Source organism: Wasmannia auropunctata, unplaced genomic scaffold, assembly GCF_000956235.1.
Source record: "Wasmannia auropunctata unplaced genomic scaffold, wasmannia.A_1.0 LD335988.1, whole genome shotgun sequence".
NCBI classification, from domain to species: domain Eukaryota; kingdom Metazoa; phylum Arthropoda; class Insecta; order Hymenoptera; family Formicidae; genus Wasmannia; species Wasmannia auropunctata.
In genome coordinates, this window is record NW_012026902.1 from 81687 (window position 1) to 99716 (window position 18030).

General features: G+C 32.1%; 3 protein-coding genes across 4 annotated transcripts in view; 1 reads left to right on the forward strand and 2 right to left on the reverse strand.

Annotated features, from left to right (window-relative positions):
* LOC105454065 (katanin p60 ATPase-containing subunit A-like 2) overlaps positions 1-3707 on the reverse strand; it is a 4912-nt gene extending 1205 nt beyond the window's left edge. The window contains exons 1-6 of the mRNA XM_011696412.1: positions 3101-3707; positions 2479-2549; positions 1947-2126; positions 851-1154; positions 385-553; positions 208-320 (exon numbers count right to left, since the gene is read on the reverse strand). Of these exons, the coding sequence (XP_011694714.1) occupies positions 208-320; positions 385-553; positions 851-1154; positions 1947-2126; positions 2479-2549; positions 3101-3163 (900 nt within the window). The 5' untranslated portion in view covers positions 3164-3707. The remainder of the gene's footprint in view (positions 1-207; positions 321-384; positions 554-850; positions 1155-1946; positions 2127-2478; positions 2550-3100) is intronic.
* LOC105454066 overlaps positions 1-15763 on the forward strand; it is a 19473-nt gene extending 3710 nt beyond the window's left edge. The window contains exons 6-10 of one of the 2 annotated variants that reach the window (XM_011696413.1): positions 4223-4485; positions 4673-4774; positions 7567-7786; positions 8903-9051; positions 11341-15763. In XM_011696413.1, the coding sequence (XP_011694715.1) occupies positions 4223-4485; positions 4673-4774; positions 7567-7786; positions 8903-9051; positions 11341-11517 (911 nt within the window). In that variant the 3' untranslated portion in view covers positions 11518-15763. The remainder of the gene's footprint in view (positions 1-4222; positions 4486-4672; positions 4775-7566; positions 7787-8902; positions 9052-11340) is intronic. The other variant, XM_011696414.1, reaches the window with a different exon arrangement.
* Positions 15764-15872: 109 nt separating this feature from the next.
* LOC105454067 (omega-amidase NIT2) overlaps positions 15873-18030 on the reverse strand; it is a 3873-nt gene continuing 1715 nt past the window's right edge. Inside the window, exons 4-6 of the mRNA XM_011696415.1 lie at positions 17525-17693; positions 16421-16654; positions 15873-16217 (exon numbers count right to left, since the gene is read on the reverse strand). Of these exons, the coding sequence (XP_011694717.1) occupies positions 16123-16217; positions 16421-16654; positions 17525-17693 (498 nt within the window). The 3' untranslated portion in view covers positions 15873-16122. The remainder of the gene's footprint in view (positions 16218-16420; positions 16655-17524; positions 17694-18030) is intronic.

Genomic DNA, 18030 nt, shown 5'->3' on the forward strand with positions numbered 1-18030 from the left:
ATATATATTTTTTTTTTTTTTTTTTTAATTGCATTATTCATCAGTATCACAATCTTTCCTTAATTTTTTATCATATTTTTTTCTTATTTAAATGTTTATCGTAAAAAAGAGTTCATTAGAAGTCTAAAATTGTGAATGTCCATCATTGTCCATTATGGACATAGATATTTCGAGAAGAGTCGTAGACACACATCATGTTGGACTTACGCGAATATATTTTTCCGAATCGCCTCTCCATTTGCTGATAACCGAACTGGAAGTGATGTTAAAAAAGGTCGATTGACATTCGGTAGCGACTGCTTTCGCGAGCATCGTTTTACCTGTTCGTCGAGTTCCTTCGTCAATTTATCATCATGGGCGATAAATAATTTCGCGATTACATACCGGTTCCCGGCGGGCCATATAATAATACACCTTTGTAACAACCGAGTTTCCCACTAAACAAACTTGGATATTTCATGGGATAAAGTATGGCTTCTTTCAGTAATATTTTGCAATCCTTCAGTCCCTTTACGTCGTCCCAATGAACATTCAAATTTTGTTGCACTATTTCCTGTAAATTATTACATTTACAATTATTTGTTATATGTTATGCAGTTACATATTATATTATTACAATTTTATATGTTATAACAGTCATCCAGACTCGCTCTTGTTTTTTTTTTTTTTTTTTTTTTTTATACCGTACTTACTCATGGACGGTAATTACTTGATAACCAACTTTCCTTTTATAGTGATATGGATTTGTTAATGTAATTGTAATAAAAGCTTATACTTTATTAGAGAAGACATATAAACATAATTTCTGATCAAATTATAGTACGTATCGCATTTATTTTTCGTTTCTTACCCGGGATATAACATCTGCGATTTCTTTTAGTTCAGAGCCGTGTGGATAGAGATTACCGATAGGTTTCAGTGGTCTCTCATTGTCGATGAAAGTTTCGTCGGACATTGGCACTTGTACAGCGACTCGATCACCACTTTCTGCAGGAAAGATCGGCGTCACCGTAATACCGAGATTCAACTCGTTACTGCACGTCGAAGCGGTATGTTTCTGTATGACTTTATTTCTGCCAATATTGTTACATTCTTCGGTAACGCGACTATCTTCTTGCTTTGAATAGGCCTTGGAAACTCTCTCTCTCTTGTTGCTGTTGCAAAAAATAAATAATTGGCTTTGAAGTTTTTATCGAATTTAACGAGTTTATCGCGGGATAAAGAAATCCGCGTCTCTCGCGAACCAGAAAATATAAATGTAAAGTCGATTAAGTTCTATCAAAAATTGATCCACAAAACTTGATATTTATTAGAATATCTTATATATTACAAATTACTTAATAATATTATTTCAGAGAAGCAAATTTTTTAATACAAATATACATCTTTGCTTTATATGAGAATATACCGCAAAGATGTATATTTGTATTAAAAAATTTGCTTTTCCTCTGAAATAATATTAAGTAATATTTTTTGTAATATATAAGATACTCTAATAAATATATAAGATATTCTAATAAATATCAAGTTTTGTAATATGAGAATATACCGCAAAAATGTATATCTGTATATTAAAAAATTTGCTTCTCTTCTGAAATAATATTATTAAGTAATATTTTGTAATATATAAGATATTCTAATAAATATAAAGATTTCTAATAAATATCAAGTTTTGTAATATGAGAATATACCGCAAAAATGTATATCTGTATATTAAAAAATTTGCTTCTCTTCTGAAATAATATTATTAAGTAATATTTTGTAATATATAAGATATTCTAATAAATATCAAGTTTTGTGGATCAATTTTTGATAGAATTGTTTTGACAATTTATTAAATAAATAAATAAATATATAATATATATATATATATATTTAATAAATTGTCAAAACACAATTGTGTCACTCGGGTTATAGGATTCTGGATAATAAATTATATTTCTTACATATTTTGAGCTACGCTCCCAACTTCCGTCTTCTTACATAACTTGGGATACTTGTTATACTTTGCGTAATGATAATCGACGTACTCGAGAATGATAGTTTCCAGATCAATATTATCGCACACGTGAATATCTCGGGAAAGTTGAGCCTCTTTGAAAAGACTTTCCGCGGTGCTGGAATAACTATGAGAAACAATGTAGATAATTCTCATTTCGTAGTTATTTACACTATTATATCCTACTTGTAGTACTTTTTAAATTAAATAATTGTAATGTATAAATAAAAATGGTTAATAATTGTTTGAAATGTTAAAACGTTTATAACTGAATTCGCACAGAAATTTTCAAGTTTTTACTTAAATTAAATGAGATTAAAGCTTTTGTGACCAAATATTCACTTTCGCTCATCATAATCTTTCCATATATTTATATATATACTTAACATAAGGTTTTTAACATTGATGTTTAATTATTATTACCAAAAAATTTTGATATTATTTGGGAATATTAAAAATAAGCATAGATCTTTGCTCACCCTTGCTCTCGTAAAAAAGCTACGATAAGATAAACGAGATGACGCCGACGTTCTTGGACACGTTTTTCCTCCTAATTAACAATTAATATATTTATTATTTATTATTGTGTGAATTCATAATTCAATACATTTACTCTTTTTTATCACGTACAGTTTGAATGCCATAATTAACTTAAAGATCCGAGTTTACAGATTGATTCGTTGCGTGTCATAGATCGTTTAATGATAGATCGTTAATGCTTTTGTACTTCTGGAATCTAGAGTTAACGATATTTCTTTCGATCAGCGCATCATATTGGAAATCATATACATAATTGCCGATAATCGTCAAGATTGACTGGAAAATATAGCTTTATCGATTGATTTAATATTGCTTTAATAAGGCATTTATTTTTAATCTCACGTGTATTTTATGCGTACGTGTTTTCGTCGAAATATTTCGTCGAAATACAGCGATATTACTGATGCCGAAAAGGGCCAAATTATCTTGGAGTTTGGAATCGTAATGCACGTAAAGATCTAAATATGCCCGATATGATCTTGCCTAAATTCCGAAGATAGATGTGATTAAACCTGCTTCGATAAAGTCTAATTATTCCGAATTACGTGAATTTATTCTTACTTTTTCGTGCGCCAAGTGAACAACGCGACCGACTGTCGCGTTTAACGATGGGCAATCGTTCATAATTCCTGCTCGTCAGAGGTCGAAGTCACAGATTAATTGTTCGAGGATGTCAGAGGACAATAAATAAAAGGGAAGGATCCCTCTCCCAAGCAATAATAAAGATTAACGTTAATTATTCTTTCGTGGTTGTTATATTCACTTATACTTCTTCGATTGGTCGTCGCACTGTTGAACGTTGAAGCTTGAGGTTCAAGGAAAGACGCTACGGAAGAATCCTTATACGGTTGCCATAGCGACACGATCACCAAAGTGAGGGTCAAAGAATACCAGGATGAAAGAATTAACTTAATATAATAAGTTGAATTACCAATCACAAGCGAAGTGGAATCTAGTGCAAGTTACGGTTGAACGTCCGCGAAAAAAGATAATAATTAATATACGATAGATAGACGACGATGGAGAAAATCCAAGAGCATGCAATAATCAATAATTGCAATGCGTTGTTGGAAATGAATAATTACATAATTTCATTGACCAAAACATATATGGTTTACATATAAATTAAAATTAACATTCTACCGAAATTGTTTACCCATTAATTATTACATTAATATTAATAATAAATTTTAATTCTAATAATGATATTTTAAAATAAGTTTAGCTGCTGTTTTATCACATTTTTCATTTAAAGGTATTTCGATATAATTGTTTTAATTAATTTTAAGTCAAGAGGATATAGCTTGCACGAGCATCTCTCGTTGTACATTGGCCAAGTTCCATTCTATAATATTTTTTATTTCTATAATATTTTTACTAGTAATTTTAATTTTTAAGTTTAATATATACGTTTCTTTCCTTTATTTATATAATTCATTGATGATTTTTTTATCTGAAATATAATAAATTAGTTTAGAAGTAACTATAAATAATGTAACAAGGTATTATAAATATCTTATTCTCTGGAAAAAACTGTCTAACTATATTTTTATTCGCACAAACTTAACTTAATTGATATAATTAGCAATTCAATTTCAGCCAATTTATTATTGCAATTGAAATTGCAAAGAACGCAAAAAATGATTCTGCGACGGTGACTGCAACGAATGCGCTTTTTTGTAGACGATGGCAGCAGTGGCGGTGACGGTGACGACAACAGCGGCGGCAGAGGTACAACATTTACGCTACCATGGGGGTGGCTTCGTCGCAGAGAGAGAGAGAGAGAGAGAGAGAGAGAGAGAGAGAGAGTGCGTGTGAGGCGATGCGCGGAACATATTCGATCGACCCGCATAAAAGGAACGAGCTTGTACTGCGACAGAGTCAGTCTGTCGGTGCCGCTGCATCGTGTTGATCCTCTTGGAAGTTTCACGACAAACACGCAACCGGTACGTTCGATCGCACCCCTTTTCTTTTTTCTCTTTTTCTTTCTTTCTCTATGTTGTCAACCTAAATGACCGATTTCTCACTTTTCGCGAAATATATCGCAGAATCGCATTTGCTATATCAGTTTAATAAAAAATAAAAAATGCATACATTGCATTACCCTTGCATACACCCTTTTTTCCGATAAAGAAGGGGAAAATACACGTGCATGCGGAACAGCGACGCGCGAGAGGCGATGTAAAACGAGCGATTGGTGGAGCGATAGTACTTAATAGCGAGCGTAGTACAAAGGTAACGCAGTCCTTTTTCCTTTTTATCCTCTATCTTTCCGTAACGTGCGTATTACTAATGCGGATTTATTTCCGGCCGGCCTGAATAACTGATCACCACTCGTTGCATGTTGAACCTGCGAATTGGTCCCGCCGCGCCGGGTCAGACTGACAAGTACAAACGGTTCACCCGAGGCTTGACGTCATCCCCGTGCTCTGCTCAACGACCAGCATAATTCCGTACCGGATATGAGCGTCCTGTTATTGACATCATTTTCGCGCATTTTTGGAGATTTTGCATTCCTTTATTCCTTATCTTTTTTTACTTATTCAGGAATATATACGTCTTTTCCGTTTTATTCGATTTGCACAATAACGTTCCTTTCTTCTAGAAAATATTTTTAAAAGATGCATCTAGCAAACCATTAAGGCGCCTCAATGCATTAAAAAGAATCGATGAAAAAAAGAAAGATAAAATCGCATGCTTGTATATATACCTAGTATATCAATGATCGCATAATATAATCTCGATATCACTAACTATTCTGCAGTCACAGGATTGAATTGCAAGTTTTAAATTGCGAGCATTATTTTGCTTAAAATAAATAAATACAGGCATTTTATTACTTAAAATCTTCAACAGTAACTTATGTTACAATACATAAATTTGAGATTATCGCATACATCTCGAGGCAATCTTACTTGTGCACACTTTCGAAATTTCACATTTCGCAGCGATCATAATTTTTAATAAAATTACAGCTTCATTAAACGATTTCATGGTGATGTTGTAAATTTAATTAACTCAATATAAATTCTATTATATCCATTATGTGTATTACATACAATAAATGTATGTAACTAGAAGAAAATTCGGGTGATAGTTTTACTGTCGATTGAATCTATATACCGCGCTTAACAACGCAAGCATGAACGACGTGGCGCAATAAAGTTTATCTTTGCATATAAATGCTGAAATCGTGTGGTAGCTTTGAAGAATTGTTATGTCGACGCGATCAATTAACAAATTTCATTCACATTTTACGCGATCTTATCCAATTACAAAACGTACATTTACACATTTTTAACACACATGTGTAATTTCAATAAGTGATCCCGACTCTATAGATTGCAAAAACAGTTTTACACCAATCAATCGTACTTTTCTATCATTCATAAAATATATCCTTCCCATGTACTTGTATACAGCATTGAAAAGTGTATTTATACCGAAGTTATTTATCAGCTTTAAACTTTACTTTGGCACGATGATGATGAAGTTCAAGAACGACATTGGTGCGCTATATTTACACCTCGTATAATGCATACTTGGCAAACGGAATTGCGTCGTGTCGAAACCGTCGCGTCGATTACATTGCGAAGTAAGAGTTTTGACTCTCGTAATCTTTAAGGGTGACAAAAAAAAATTGTCGATAAAAAGTTGAATGCGAACCTTGCTTGGCGAGGAGATCTTGCCAATTTCGGAAATTCTGATTTTAATAAAACTCTGCATGTATCGAAAAAGTTCCAACTAATAAATATCAACTGATAAAATTTTTAGGCAATTTTTAAGCAATACTTAGAGCAAGAAATTTAACAGCAAAGACAATATATAAATAAAATAAGGGACCGCATCAATCCCAGAAACAAGTCAGTAATAAATATTAACAAAATCAAGTTACAATAATCAATTGATCAATCATAATCGATTATTTTTTTCACGTGAGATGAATAGTCGACTATGATTGGTCAATTTTTTTAAATCTTAAGTCTTAAGTCTCATTGTAGACGCCGCATAAATTACAGAAGTCATAGGTACTTGCAAAACTTAATAAACAATTACATTCTTCGGCGGGAAGTAAGAATCTTGTTTTGTTTTCCTGAATAAAAACGTTCCAATAAAAACGTTTAAAAAGTTGAATCGTGATTCAAATTAAGTTTGAAAATAAAAAATTATAAGGTTGTCGAGATACAAGCATAATAAATTAGTGAATTATATTTTCATATGTGAAGTCAAGCGTGAACAATAAAAAAAAGAAATTTTTAAAAATGTAAAATTAAAGAGCAAAAATGTTAAAATATAAAAAATACACTTAAAAGAAATCAAAAACTTAGTAGCAGTTACTTTAAGAACGTATCAAAAATAATCAAATGTATCCAGCAGATTTTCTTTGGTCTTCTATCTCTAACAAGTCCCGAGAATAATCGCACGAAAATGTTAGTTCGTAAAAATCAATAAATGATAGTCAAACAAAGTGAGAAAAGTAGATCTGTCTCGTAGAGAATGTTGGAATAAAACTCATATCAAGTATAATATATATGTATATATAGTTCGGTATTTTTATTATAATTAATCTCATTTTTGTTCTTTAATATGGAATTTTTAAATTTATTCTGATACATGTATATGTATATGTATAATCTAAGAAGAATAAAAAGTAATGGTATTAAGTTTATAGTTTGCGATTTACGCATAGGAAACTGTATCATATAGATATATCATATCGTGCAAATTGGACAAAGTTATGTATTTAAGAAATGAAAAGCATGTCCTCTGCGCATTGTGAATCTGATACGATTCATCATTTACGCGACTGCGTAATCTTCCGCAGTTATCAACATCCATCAAGCTATTCTCCATCAAGCGTTTCTTGCGAATTCCTAATTCCGCTGGTATATGGCGCGTCAAGAATTCCCTCGTAATCGGGCTTAAAGGCCAAGACGACAATTATCGCGCGGTTACGATTCATTAGATGAGGCCCACGCGAAATTGATCTAATATGATGACAAATGTATCTTAATTCTTTCGCGCAGGCAACATGTTCCTGTTGCTGTCAGTGCACGAACGGAGGTTGCTGCAATAGCCGAAGGCATTCTCCGACTCCGACTGAGAGAGAGACTACCTATCGATACAAGCACGTCCCACTTTTCCAAGTAAATATCCCGCGGATCATGAAGTGGCCCTCCTGCATCAAGACATTCACGTGGATGTTCTGCTGCATGTCCATCCTTTTATTCCTGCCGGCGAAAACAAGTAAGGCGCGACGTACACACGAAAATAATAACATTAGTAAAATCAGTATAATCGTCACAGAAGGATATAAATCTAATAGGTTTAAAGATTACAAATAACACTTTTATTCTTAACAACAATAAGCAGCGAGTAAGTTGGCAAATTGGTAGTAGCTGGCACGTCAAATTTGCAATGATCGACATAGCTGAATCGTGACTGAATAGTTTGAGTGAAAAGAATAATATATGTATTGAGAGATCATTTACAAGATATTGCCTAAATACACTTTCTTTTTGTAAATGTGATTATTTAACATTGAAAGAGGTACATAAATAAAACACCAAGAATTAATAACATTTAATGTGTCTAATTAAATATACTTTCTAAAAGTGAATCAGTGGAATCATCACTGATTGTCAGTGTTATATGATCCTTTTCCGGTGACATACTTAGAACTATATGATAAACAGTGATTATTTCAATGTCGCTTCAATGATAATACATTGATTTAAATTTTAAACAGTGAACATCACTGAAAGACAGTGAATTTCACTGTCAAACAGTCAAATTCACTGTCTTTCAGTAATATTTACTCTTTAAATCAGTGTATTATCACTGAAGCGACATTGAAATAGTCACTGTTTATCATAGTTCTAAGTATGTCACCGGAAAAGGATATGACACTGACAATCAGTGATGATTCCACTGATTCACTTTTAGAGAGTATACGTATATAATTTATGAATAAAAAGATTGTACAATATTATATAGAGACTTTTGAACGCAATGTTTTTCTTCATGTTTTGCTTAATTGTTACTTTAATTAGTTACTACATTAATTAGATAGATTATATGTTATTCCTATTGTTTTCTATCTATAATGTACATACCTCTCTTGACGTTAAGTAATTATATTTAAAAAACGGTTAATACGCATTATTTAAATGTTGAAGCTTTTATAAATGGTTTAGGACTGTACGATTTTTCAGGATGATCAATTTTAAATTATTGATGATGTTGCCCACTTTTAAATAGAATTTTCCAATTATTTATACATGTATCAGTGTCTGCAGGCGTTTGATTCTGGAAACCAGATTATACATAACTGCCAATCTACGATGTGATAAATTGTTTCAGATGCTTTGGAGGAGAATTGTACGGATTTTCAGGGTGGTACTGTCAAACACGGCCTTCTCTACGTGCCAGGACCTGCAGTTTGCAGTCTCTGTGTCTGCTACCATTCTGAGCCGAGGTGGTGTCGAGCCATTTACTGTACGCCACCATACGTAAGTTAGAGAATGCAATATGCGAAGAACATGTATTTGCGAATAATTCGAATTTTAGGACCGAATTTTTTATAAATATCTTTTTATATCACTCGTATGAATGCCTGCGCTTTTTCGGGGGAATTACTTTGGAAATTATGGCACTCGCGTAAGTTACATACATGTAAGTTGGATCGATGTAATCTTCATTCTCACTGTTTAATTCGTATTTCTATTCGTCATGTGAATAATGTGAATTAAACGTCTTCTCGTATGAACGTTAACATGAATTTCGAGAAAAATCAAGCAAATGCCATTAGTATTTTTGTTTATACAATCGCTACAGCATTTAATTGTTTAAATTTGTTAGGAATTAAGTTTTCATGCAGCTTTTTCTCGAATAGCAAATTTCACCATTAACACGGTTCCCAATCCTTGTTTTAGTTTTTAATTACCGCGGAGAGCAATAGCTTAGTAAAAATTGTTATCCACCGTCCAAACGAGTAGTAAGGTATAACTAGCTAGCGTAATGAGAAATGATAAAAACGCGACTGGCGTAATTTCGTGAATGAGTCGCGTTCTCCGAATTTCTCTCGGTGACCTTGCGACTTATGTGCATAGACACAATAGTCGTTTAACTGCGTTTTTCTTTAATTATATACTCTCTACTATACCCACGTCACCGATTAAAATCAATGTCGTACATACATGCACCGCCATCTAAAGTAGCGCAAAGTTCCATATCGTATATTACACGCACTTATGACTGCTATGCGGCTAATAAACGCGCAATCGACTTTGTATAGTGGAGACTTTGAACAAGACTGACACAACGAAATGAACATGTTACCTCGATAATATATTAGATAGTATTAATAATGGACAAAGCACAGTAATGTAGCACATTCTGGCAGTAATTTTTCTCGTCAAATTTCATTTTTACAAAACTAATAATTTTCTAAAATAAAAATTTTCTATCTTCTATCATATTATATATAATAAAAATTAAGCAAATATTATATATGTATCGATAGAAAAATGTTTCGGCGAGAATATAATAGAAGAAGACAATTTTCGCAACTAATCTATGTATGTATTAGATTTTAACTGTTTATATTTATATTAGTGTTGTTTAATTTATAAGAATTCTTGTATACAGAAAAAATTGGACATTATGTATGTATAATTCTTGTACGACATCCAAACGTTGAGCTGGTATATTTAGTTTTCTTAAAACATATTTCAAACAGTTTTGTTTAATTTATTTCGGACAATCAGACAAGAAACAGTTGGAAAGAAAAATACGTCTTTTATATAAATGAGCACTAATCCGATTGCGCAACGATCGAGGTAGTTAATAATAGCTTTATTAAATTTCCCTCAGTTAGGCCTTACGACATTGTCACATTGGAGGAAAGTTTGTTAACAAGATTTTTTCCGAATATAGATCTCTATCTCATGTGGCCTCAAACTAATACTTTCATGTTTATATATATATCTTTACGTCTTTATATTTGAGTATAATCTTCAAGAAGCATAAATATTGTATTTATCTTTATATTTGTATAGCTCAACCATTTCATGCTCGGAAAAAATGAAGAAAACTGATAAATCGTGTGTCTTTGTGAAGGCGATTGCACGTACACATATACTCGCGCGCGCGTGTTCAGATTGTACACGTTCACGCAATTAACTCGTTTCACACATCATTAAACATCTATGCACATATATTTTTGCGAGTTCAACGCGACGTATTTTTTTTTTTTTTTGTAAACGATAGGTCCCATGGAGGGCAGTAGGGTCTAGATTACGATTTGCATGCGACGGGTTTCATGCTAATTTTGTCTACGATTACAATATCATTTCTCACGTATATGCAAGAACTTGATTGAATCACTGCACAAATTACAATTATATACGTTACTAAAAATTATTTATTATAAATGAGCTTTAAATTGATGTATCTTATACGTGCGTCTTTATATATAACTAGGATATCCCACGTATAGAGAATTCTAATATACATAAACTGAACATAAAGATTCAGAAATGTATTTGTAAAGTTTTTTTTTTTTTTTTTTTTTTTGACAAATCAAAATAATTTATATCTCAACAAGAAACTATAAAGAATACCTTTTTTTTCGTATTATGTTTTGTAATTATGTTGCGAGGTATAGGCAAATGTTATTTTCTGTGAGAGAATCGCTGTAACATATCTTTGGCTGGTTGTTTCAAACAATGTTTTAAATTATTATAAAATTTTTTCTCAAATTAATATCATATTGTTGATGTTCTCAAATTGTTTCACAGAAATGCAAAAAGTTCCGCGTGGGTGAACGCTGCTGTGAGTTCGAGTGTCTCGACAACAGCGACGATGATTGGAGTGGTCCGGATGTGTACGATGCTGCAGGATCATCCAAGATCCAGGAGCGGAGTCCTGTTTTGTGCCTGTTTGGCTTATTGATCGCATTATCGATGGTGCCTTAGTTATACGATCAGACGAGATCCGCAATCATCGTCATAAACCTTCCCCTCCTTGAGGATAATTTCAAGTTAGTAATACCCTATTGGTGATGACGATGATGATGACAACATAATTATGTACAAGAAACCGCCTCGAAACAGGTTTGTCTCGTAAAATACTGCGAACACGCAGTATTTTAGCGAATGGCATGTTCTTTGTTTGTATAGAAATTAGGAATTGTCCATGTGAAATATAGCGCGAGCTCAGTTACCGAGAACTGAATTTTCCTCCAGTAGATCGATACAATTAAATCGAAAATTGATCGAGTCACTTTTTGAATAATTATGAAAAATTGAGAAAACAGAGAGAAAATTTTTTAAATTTATGAATAAATATCAAAATTCGCGGACGTAATCATTTCGACAGTTTCAATAACAGTTATCGTTATTGTATCACATATACCACAAATTAAAATGATATATATTTTTTCATTTCTTTCATAATTTTGATAAGAGATCCATTTACAAACACTTAATAACTCAGTGAGAAATGGCCTTTAATTCGATGTCGAATTGACATCGATTCGACATCGAATTAGCGATCATTTCTCACTGGAAAGAACTTGTGGATATATTTTGCAGTCAGGTTTTGAGCACACAAACGCGCGTGAACAAATTCTTTTTTATTTTCTCAATTTTTCGCTTTCTTTCGCGCGCGAAACCCCTTCCGCCTCATTTTCTGATATTTTTCCACTTTATCAAATTCGATATGATAACACGGTTATCGGACGGTGAACTCGATATCGAGTGAAAATCTACTCATATTCGAATGTCATCAAAGAATGACGTAGGTAGCTCTTGGCCTAATCCGAACACTCTCACAATCAGATGTCAACCACTGTCATATACGAGCTGTACTTGATCTCATTTCGAATAAAATTCAGAATTTTATTGTTTTGTTCAGGAAACATGTGCATTTTATTGTACACAAAATTATCGTTAGAAAATTAATTCCGTGCTCAATTCTCGGTCAACTTTTTCGGTATAACCGATTCTCGAGAATGGTCACAATAGATAAGAGACGTCGTAATCGTAATAATAATCGATATAAAAATTGATAAGAACATCTGCGGCAGCCTCGCCTTTGATAATACTCGCGCTCGATGGTTAACCGAAGAAAACTGAAAACGATTGAGATTAATTACCTCGCGCGTACGAACGTATAGCGTATATTTGATTTGCTACGAACGTACATACGTGCGTAGCAAATCAAAATTTTTTTTTCCCATTGTCACAAAACGATGTGTAATAACGTGATGATGAACGTGTCAGATTGAGAGATTAGTGTGCGGAAACGCAAGTCTCGTCAACGAGCACTGGGAAATTGCGTTGAGTGCGTGCATGATATATCCTTTTTGTTTGAAAACAAAGAGACTCTTTTTAATCTTCAATTCGATCGATTTTATCACTCATCCATTTTGTTTTTCGTCAGATTCGCTGTGAACAAACATTCTTCTTTATAAAAAGATCACCGTTTCTTTATAATTAAAATGCATGATATTGAAATACATGAGTTGGGAGTTCATGTGATAAATTAATGTTCAACGATTTTTTCTTTCGGTTTTTGTTTCGTTCGCTTGTCATCTGTAGGTATATCTTTGGCACAATTAAATTTCTTTTCTGCCCATTTCTTATGATTTCATATAAATCGATCTTATACGATGGTGTTAAAAAAGAACTTGTAATGTAAACGTAGGAAAAAACATTTGCATGTATTAATTATGATTAATATTTGGTTTTAAAAAGTACAAAATACATGCGAAAGGTTTGAAGAAAAGCACACACGTACGCTAACGTGTTTATTGTTTACATGTGTGTATGTTTCTATTCTTGTCTATTATTTATGTGTTAAAATTTGTATTATATGCGTTTAATATTTTTTTATTTTGAAACAATCAATAGAATCGAATAATATCGTTATAAAACTTGACGGTGAAAGTTTGGATATTTTATATGTCCTGACAATAATACTCGTCTTCTCGCTTCCATATTATAAAATATTTCAATTATTCTCGTTTCAATTAGCACTCGACCACAAATTAACTATTATTTGCACATTGACATTTCAAAATGACGATAATTATAGTAAACGCCTGGATTTTCATGCGATATCAATTTGATTAATTACAATTGCTGTCGATTTGTAATCGACACGCTATTAATTGTTGATCGATAAATAAGCAGAAGTATATAAATTATTAATACACGACAATTAATCCCGAAATCTGATGATTGGGAATTAGTAATCGATGCGCGAATGCGACTTACAGCCTTTCCATAATTTCCATGTCACAGAATTCTTTTATTTTATAACGCTCTTATCGGAAACTATTAAAAAAAAAAAAGAATTGACTGCTTTTAAGGGCGAAACGGTATTCTAATACAACAATACCAGCGATTAAGTCGAGCAACATGGGGCCATACGAATTGTAATAGTATAATGTACACAAACGTGCTTTGTTGGTCTTTTTACTTGGTGAAAGAAAATATGTAAGAATGAAAATACGGTGCTATATTATATAGTCATTTCTCGCTGAGGAAAGTGACGCTGTATATTACGAATATTAATTATATTTGCGAGTTTCCAGTATTGCGACACCGCGACGAGTATTCCGGTATTTGCGCACGTATGCTTGCCTGTGATATATATTTTTACAGCGTTTGATTACTATCCTCGCGTCCTTGGATTGTTAATGCCTTTGCGAATCCTAAACGCTTCGATTAGCGTTCCGAATGTCTCTAACAAAAGTAGTCCTTTTCAAGAATTGAAGATAAAGAAACAATCATAATCGCAGAAGGATGTCGATAGTAATAATTATCTGTTATATAATGATAAATTGATTATAATAATATAATTAATTATAACGTTGTATATTTATATAATCAATTAATTACACCGAAATTCTATTTACTACGTGGAAAAAGAAATTAGAAGAATATTATAGAAGAATTGTTATTTTTTTTAATAATATTTATCCATAAGATCGTCTATAAACGTTACATTTAATTATCGTTAATGTTAATAAAAATGTTCTATCATCTTGGACTGCGCAAAAAGTCATGAAAGAAATCATAAGAATAGTGGCGTGAATAATAATGTTATATGAATTAAAGTTCGCTTACCACTAAATGTTTGCGAATAACATATATTATCTACAATCAAAGGCACATCTAACAATAAGCTCACATTGTCCCGCGCGAGCTTGATTTTGGATAGCGTATTAAAATCTATAATTTATATATTTCCTACTTCGTAGATATCTTTGAGTTATTACACGGAGGTTCATATTTTCGCGACTACTTCGCAATTATTTGTAATATGTCTCCGTTGTTAGGAGCTGCTCATTGCACTTATTATATTATAGTTGAAGGTAATCTTACAATCGCGTCAATTTGAGATACTAAATATCTCAATTGAGTCGCTGTCAATATCGAAGGCGAACCAGTCTCGATTTGCATTTGACTTTTAAATGAGGGCATTGCCTGAGTTTTGCGCAAAAATCAAGGTCAAGTTTGATATGTGGCGCTAGTGAAGCCACTTGAATGTGATAAAAAAAAGTAATGTTTGAGATTAAATTATTATACGGTAGATTCGTTCATAGTTCATAATGCGAGAGATATGCATTCATCCTGGCTCGGACGTAATCTAATTTTTTCAATACAATGTGGTTGGTTTGTTTTCAAAAATTTCAAAAGCTTGCTAGATGCTAAATTAAAATACATTTGTATTATCTCTTTCTACATTTTCATTAAAAGAAAAAGATAAAAAGGATTATCATACTTAGATAATGGATATGTATCTTCGGGTCAAGTATCGTAATCGAATTTAATTATTTAACAATTTTATTGTCCCATCTCGACGGGACGGCAGTGATATCTTCGGCTGATAGAACGATACTTTTCCTAAAAACCTCGCCATTATACTTTTACTCTCTTCTTCCTCTATACCCATTCCAATTCAGTAAAAAGCTAGAATTATTAATTGACCAATTCCTCTAAGCTTATATTTAAAAAAAATGACTTAACGCGTTTATAAAAGAAATACACATACACACATCAATGTAAATAGCACGACGATAGCTTTAACATATTACTGATACGTACTGTCGACATAATTATGTCATGTAATGATCAAGGGGCCTTTTATGTATGAGTGATTACTTAGAATCCATATTAGAGATTACAATAAAATTTAATTCGAAATATCAAACAAACTCGAATATAATCTCTGGTTTGAATCTTTCTTTGATTCCCTCGAGCAACAAAGAAATACATCAGATAGAGATAAGATTTAACAATAAGACAAAAATAAGAATTGGTATATAAAAAAATATGAAGTTTATTCATAGATTTTTGTACCGGCAATTATATCTATAAACAATATTGTATCACATGCCATCACGTGTCTTTACAACACGTGTAGATATTTATCTATAGAGTATTTGAGTAAAATTTAGTGCCCTTACCCATAAAGTTCATCATCATATAGGATTAAAAATTCGCTCATGATGAAACACATGCGAAACTGCTTAAATGACATATAAGTATTATCACCATCGTAATGTTTTCCTAATCTCCCTTCTTCCATACAGTGTCATACAGGTCTGTACGACGTTGATTAAACGTCGGAATTTGCGCTCTAACTTCCTCCACGACTTTCAAATCTGTAATAATTTATTTTGATACATAGTAGAGTGCAATTATTATTAATGACTATATTATGCTTTATGCTGCTTAATTTATAAGTATCTATATTTTATATTCTTAATCACAAAATATTTAATTTTTATTAAATATTCTAATTTAAAACTTAAAAACTGTTGCATTTGATGGTTATTCTTATAGCTTTGCAGAATAAATTAATTACCTATATCGGAGATTATCATATCCTCGACGGCATCCAGTTCGTCAAGTATTTCTCCCCAAGGATTAGTTAACTGAGTATGCCCCCAAGCAACGTATCCAGGTGGCAAGCCACGTGCCGGCGAAACACAGGCTATATATAACTGATTGTCGTTTGCTCTGGCACGCTGTAGCAGTGACCAATGCAGCGGGCCAGTAGTCATGTTGAATGCCGCTGGATATATCAACATTTGACAACCTAATAAAATGAAATTCAGAGGCACAGTTTAGGGATAACCATATTAACTCAATTAACGATTCTGTTACACGTCTGTAATACAAGTATATGTATAACAGAATTAATAATAGATCAATTTCTCTAAGCTTACCTTTAAAAAAACTGACTTAAAACTGACGCGGATTATATGCATAAATAATTTTATAAACATACATGCGTACGTGCGTGTATATGTATTATCATTTATACATATACTCGTATTACAGACATGTAGCAAAATCGTTGATTGAGTTAATATCACTACTACGTAAATTACATGTACACACACATATAAGTTGCTAAAGAATTTTGGATGCAAATGCAATTACATTCAAGATAAATTGACATACGTAAGGATAGATTCGAGATTTCTAGGTACATAATACGATCACATAGATAAAATAGACAAATTTAACACATTTTTCTTTTATCAAATGACATTAAAAGAAAAAAAGCTTATAAAAGCTCTTATGTATATTAATTTTATTAATTCTGAAATAAAATTTGAATCGAGATTTCTTTTTTTTGTAAAACTGACAATTAATTTGTAAATTGTAAGGAAAATAAAAATATAATAATTATTTAATACTGCAGACGATTAACGATTACGCAAACTGAATATAATAAGAAGGAAAAATATTTACATATCAATATATCATATACGTGATATATTGCATAACGTAATTATAATTTTAGGAATTATTAAAACACAACGTTGTCTGCGAACGCGCATTAAAGCATAAAGTCAATAATGATAAAAAAGCATTAAATTACATCTCATTATTTTTAACAATATTGTGAATCAGATTTACATATATATATATATATATATATATATACATAAAAATTCACCTTTATTTCTATACAATCGTGCCATTTCTTCGAACCTAATATCATAGCAAATACCAATGCCGATTTTACAACTTTTTGCTTCAAAGATGGTAAGAGAATTGCCGGCGGACAGGGAATCACTCTCGCGGAAAGTGATTTTTCCTTTAATGTCAATGTCAAACAAATGCATCTGTGAAAAAGAAAAGTAGTGCTTAAAGAGCACTATTGTTTCATGTATTTATTTCATGTAGAAATCAAACTAAAATGTGCATATGCGCTCTCTCTCTCTCTCTTACACACACACACACACACACACACACACGCGCGCGCACACACACACACAACAAAATTAATTACCGATACGCGTAATGAAATATGCTTCGTACATATCAAATATGCGAGACTCTGATTAAAGAGATTATGCGACAAAAAACNTGCAAATACATATACTTTTTTAAAANAAAAAACAATTATAACATGGTACATGAAGAAACTATAATTTCCAGTTTACGTTATTGTTTGTACAT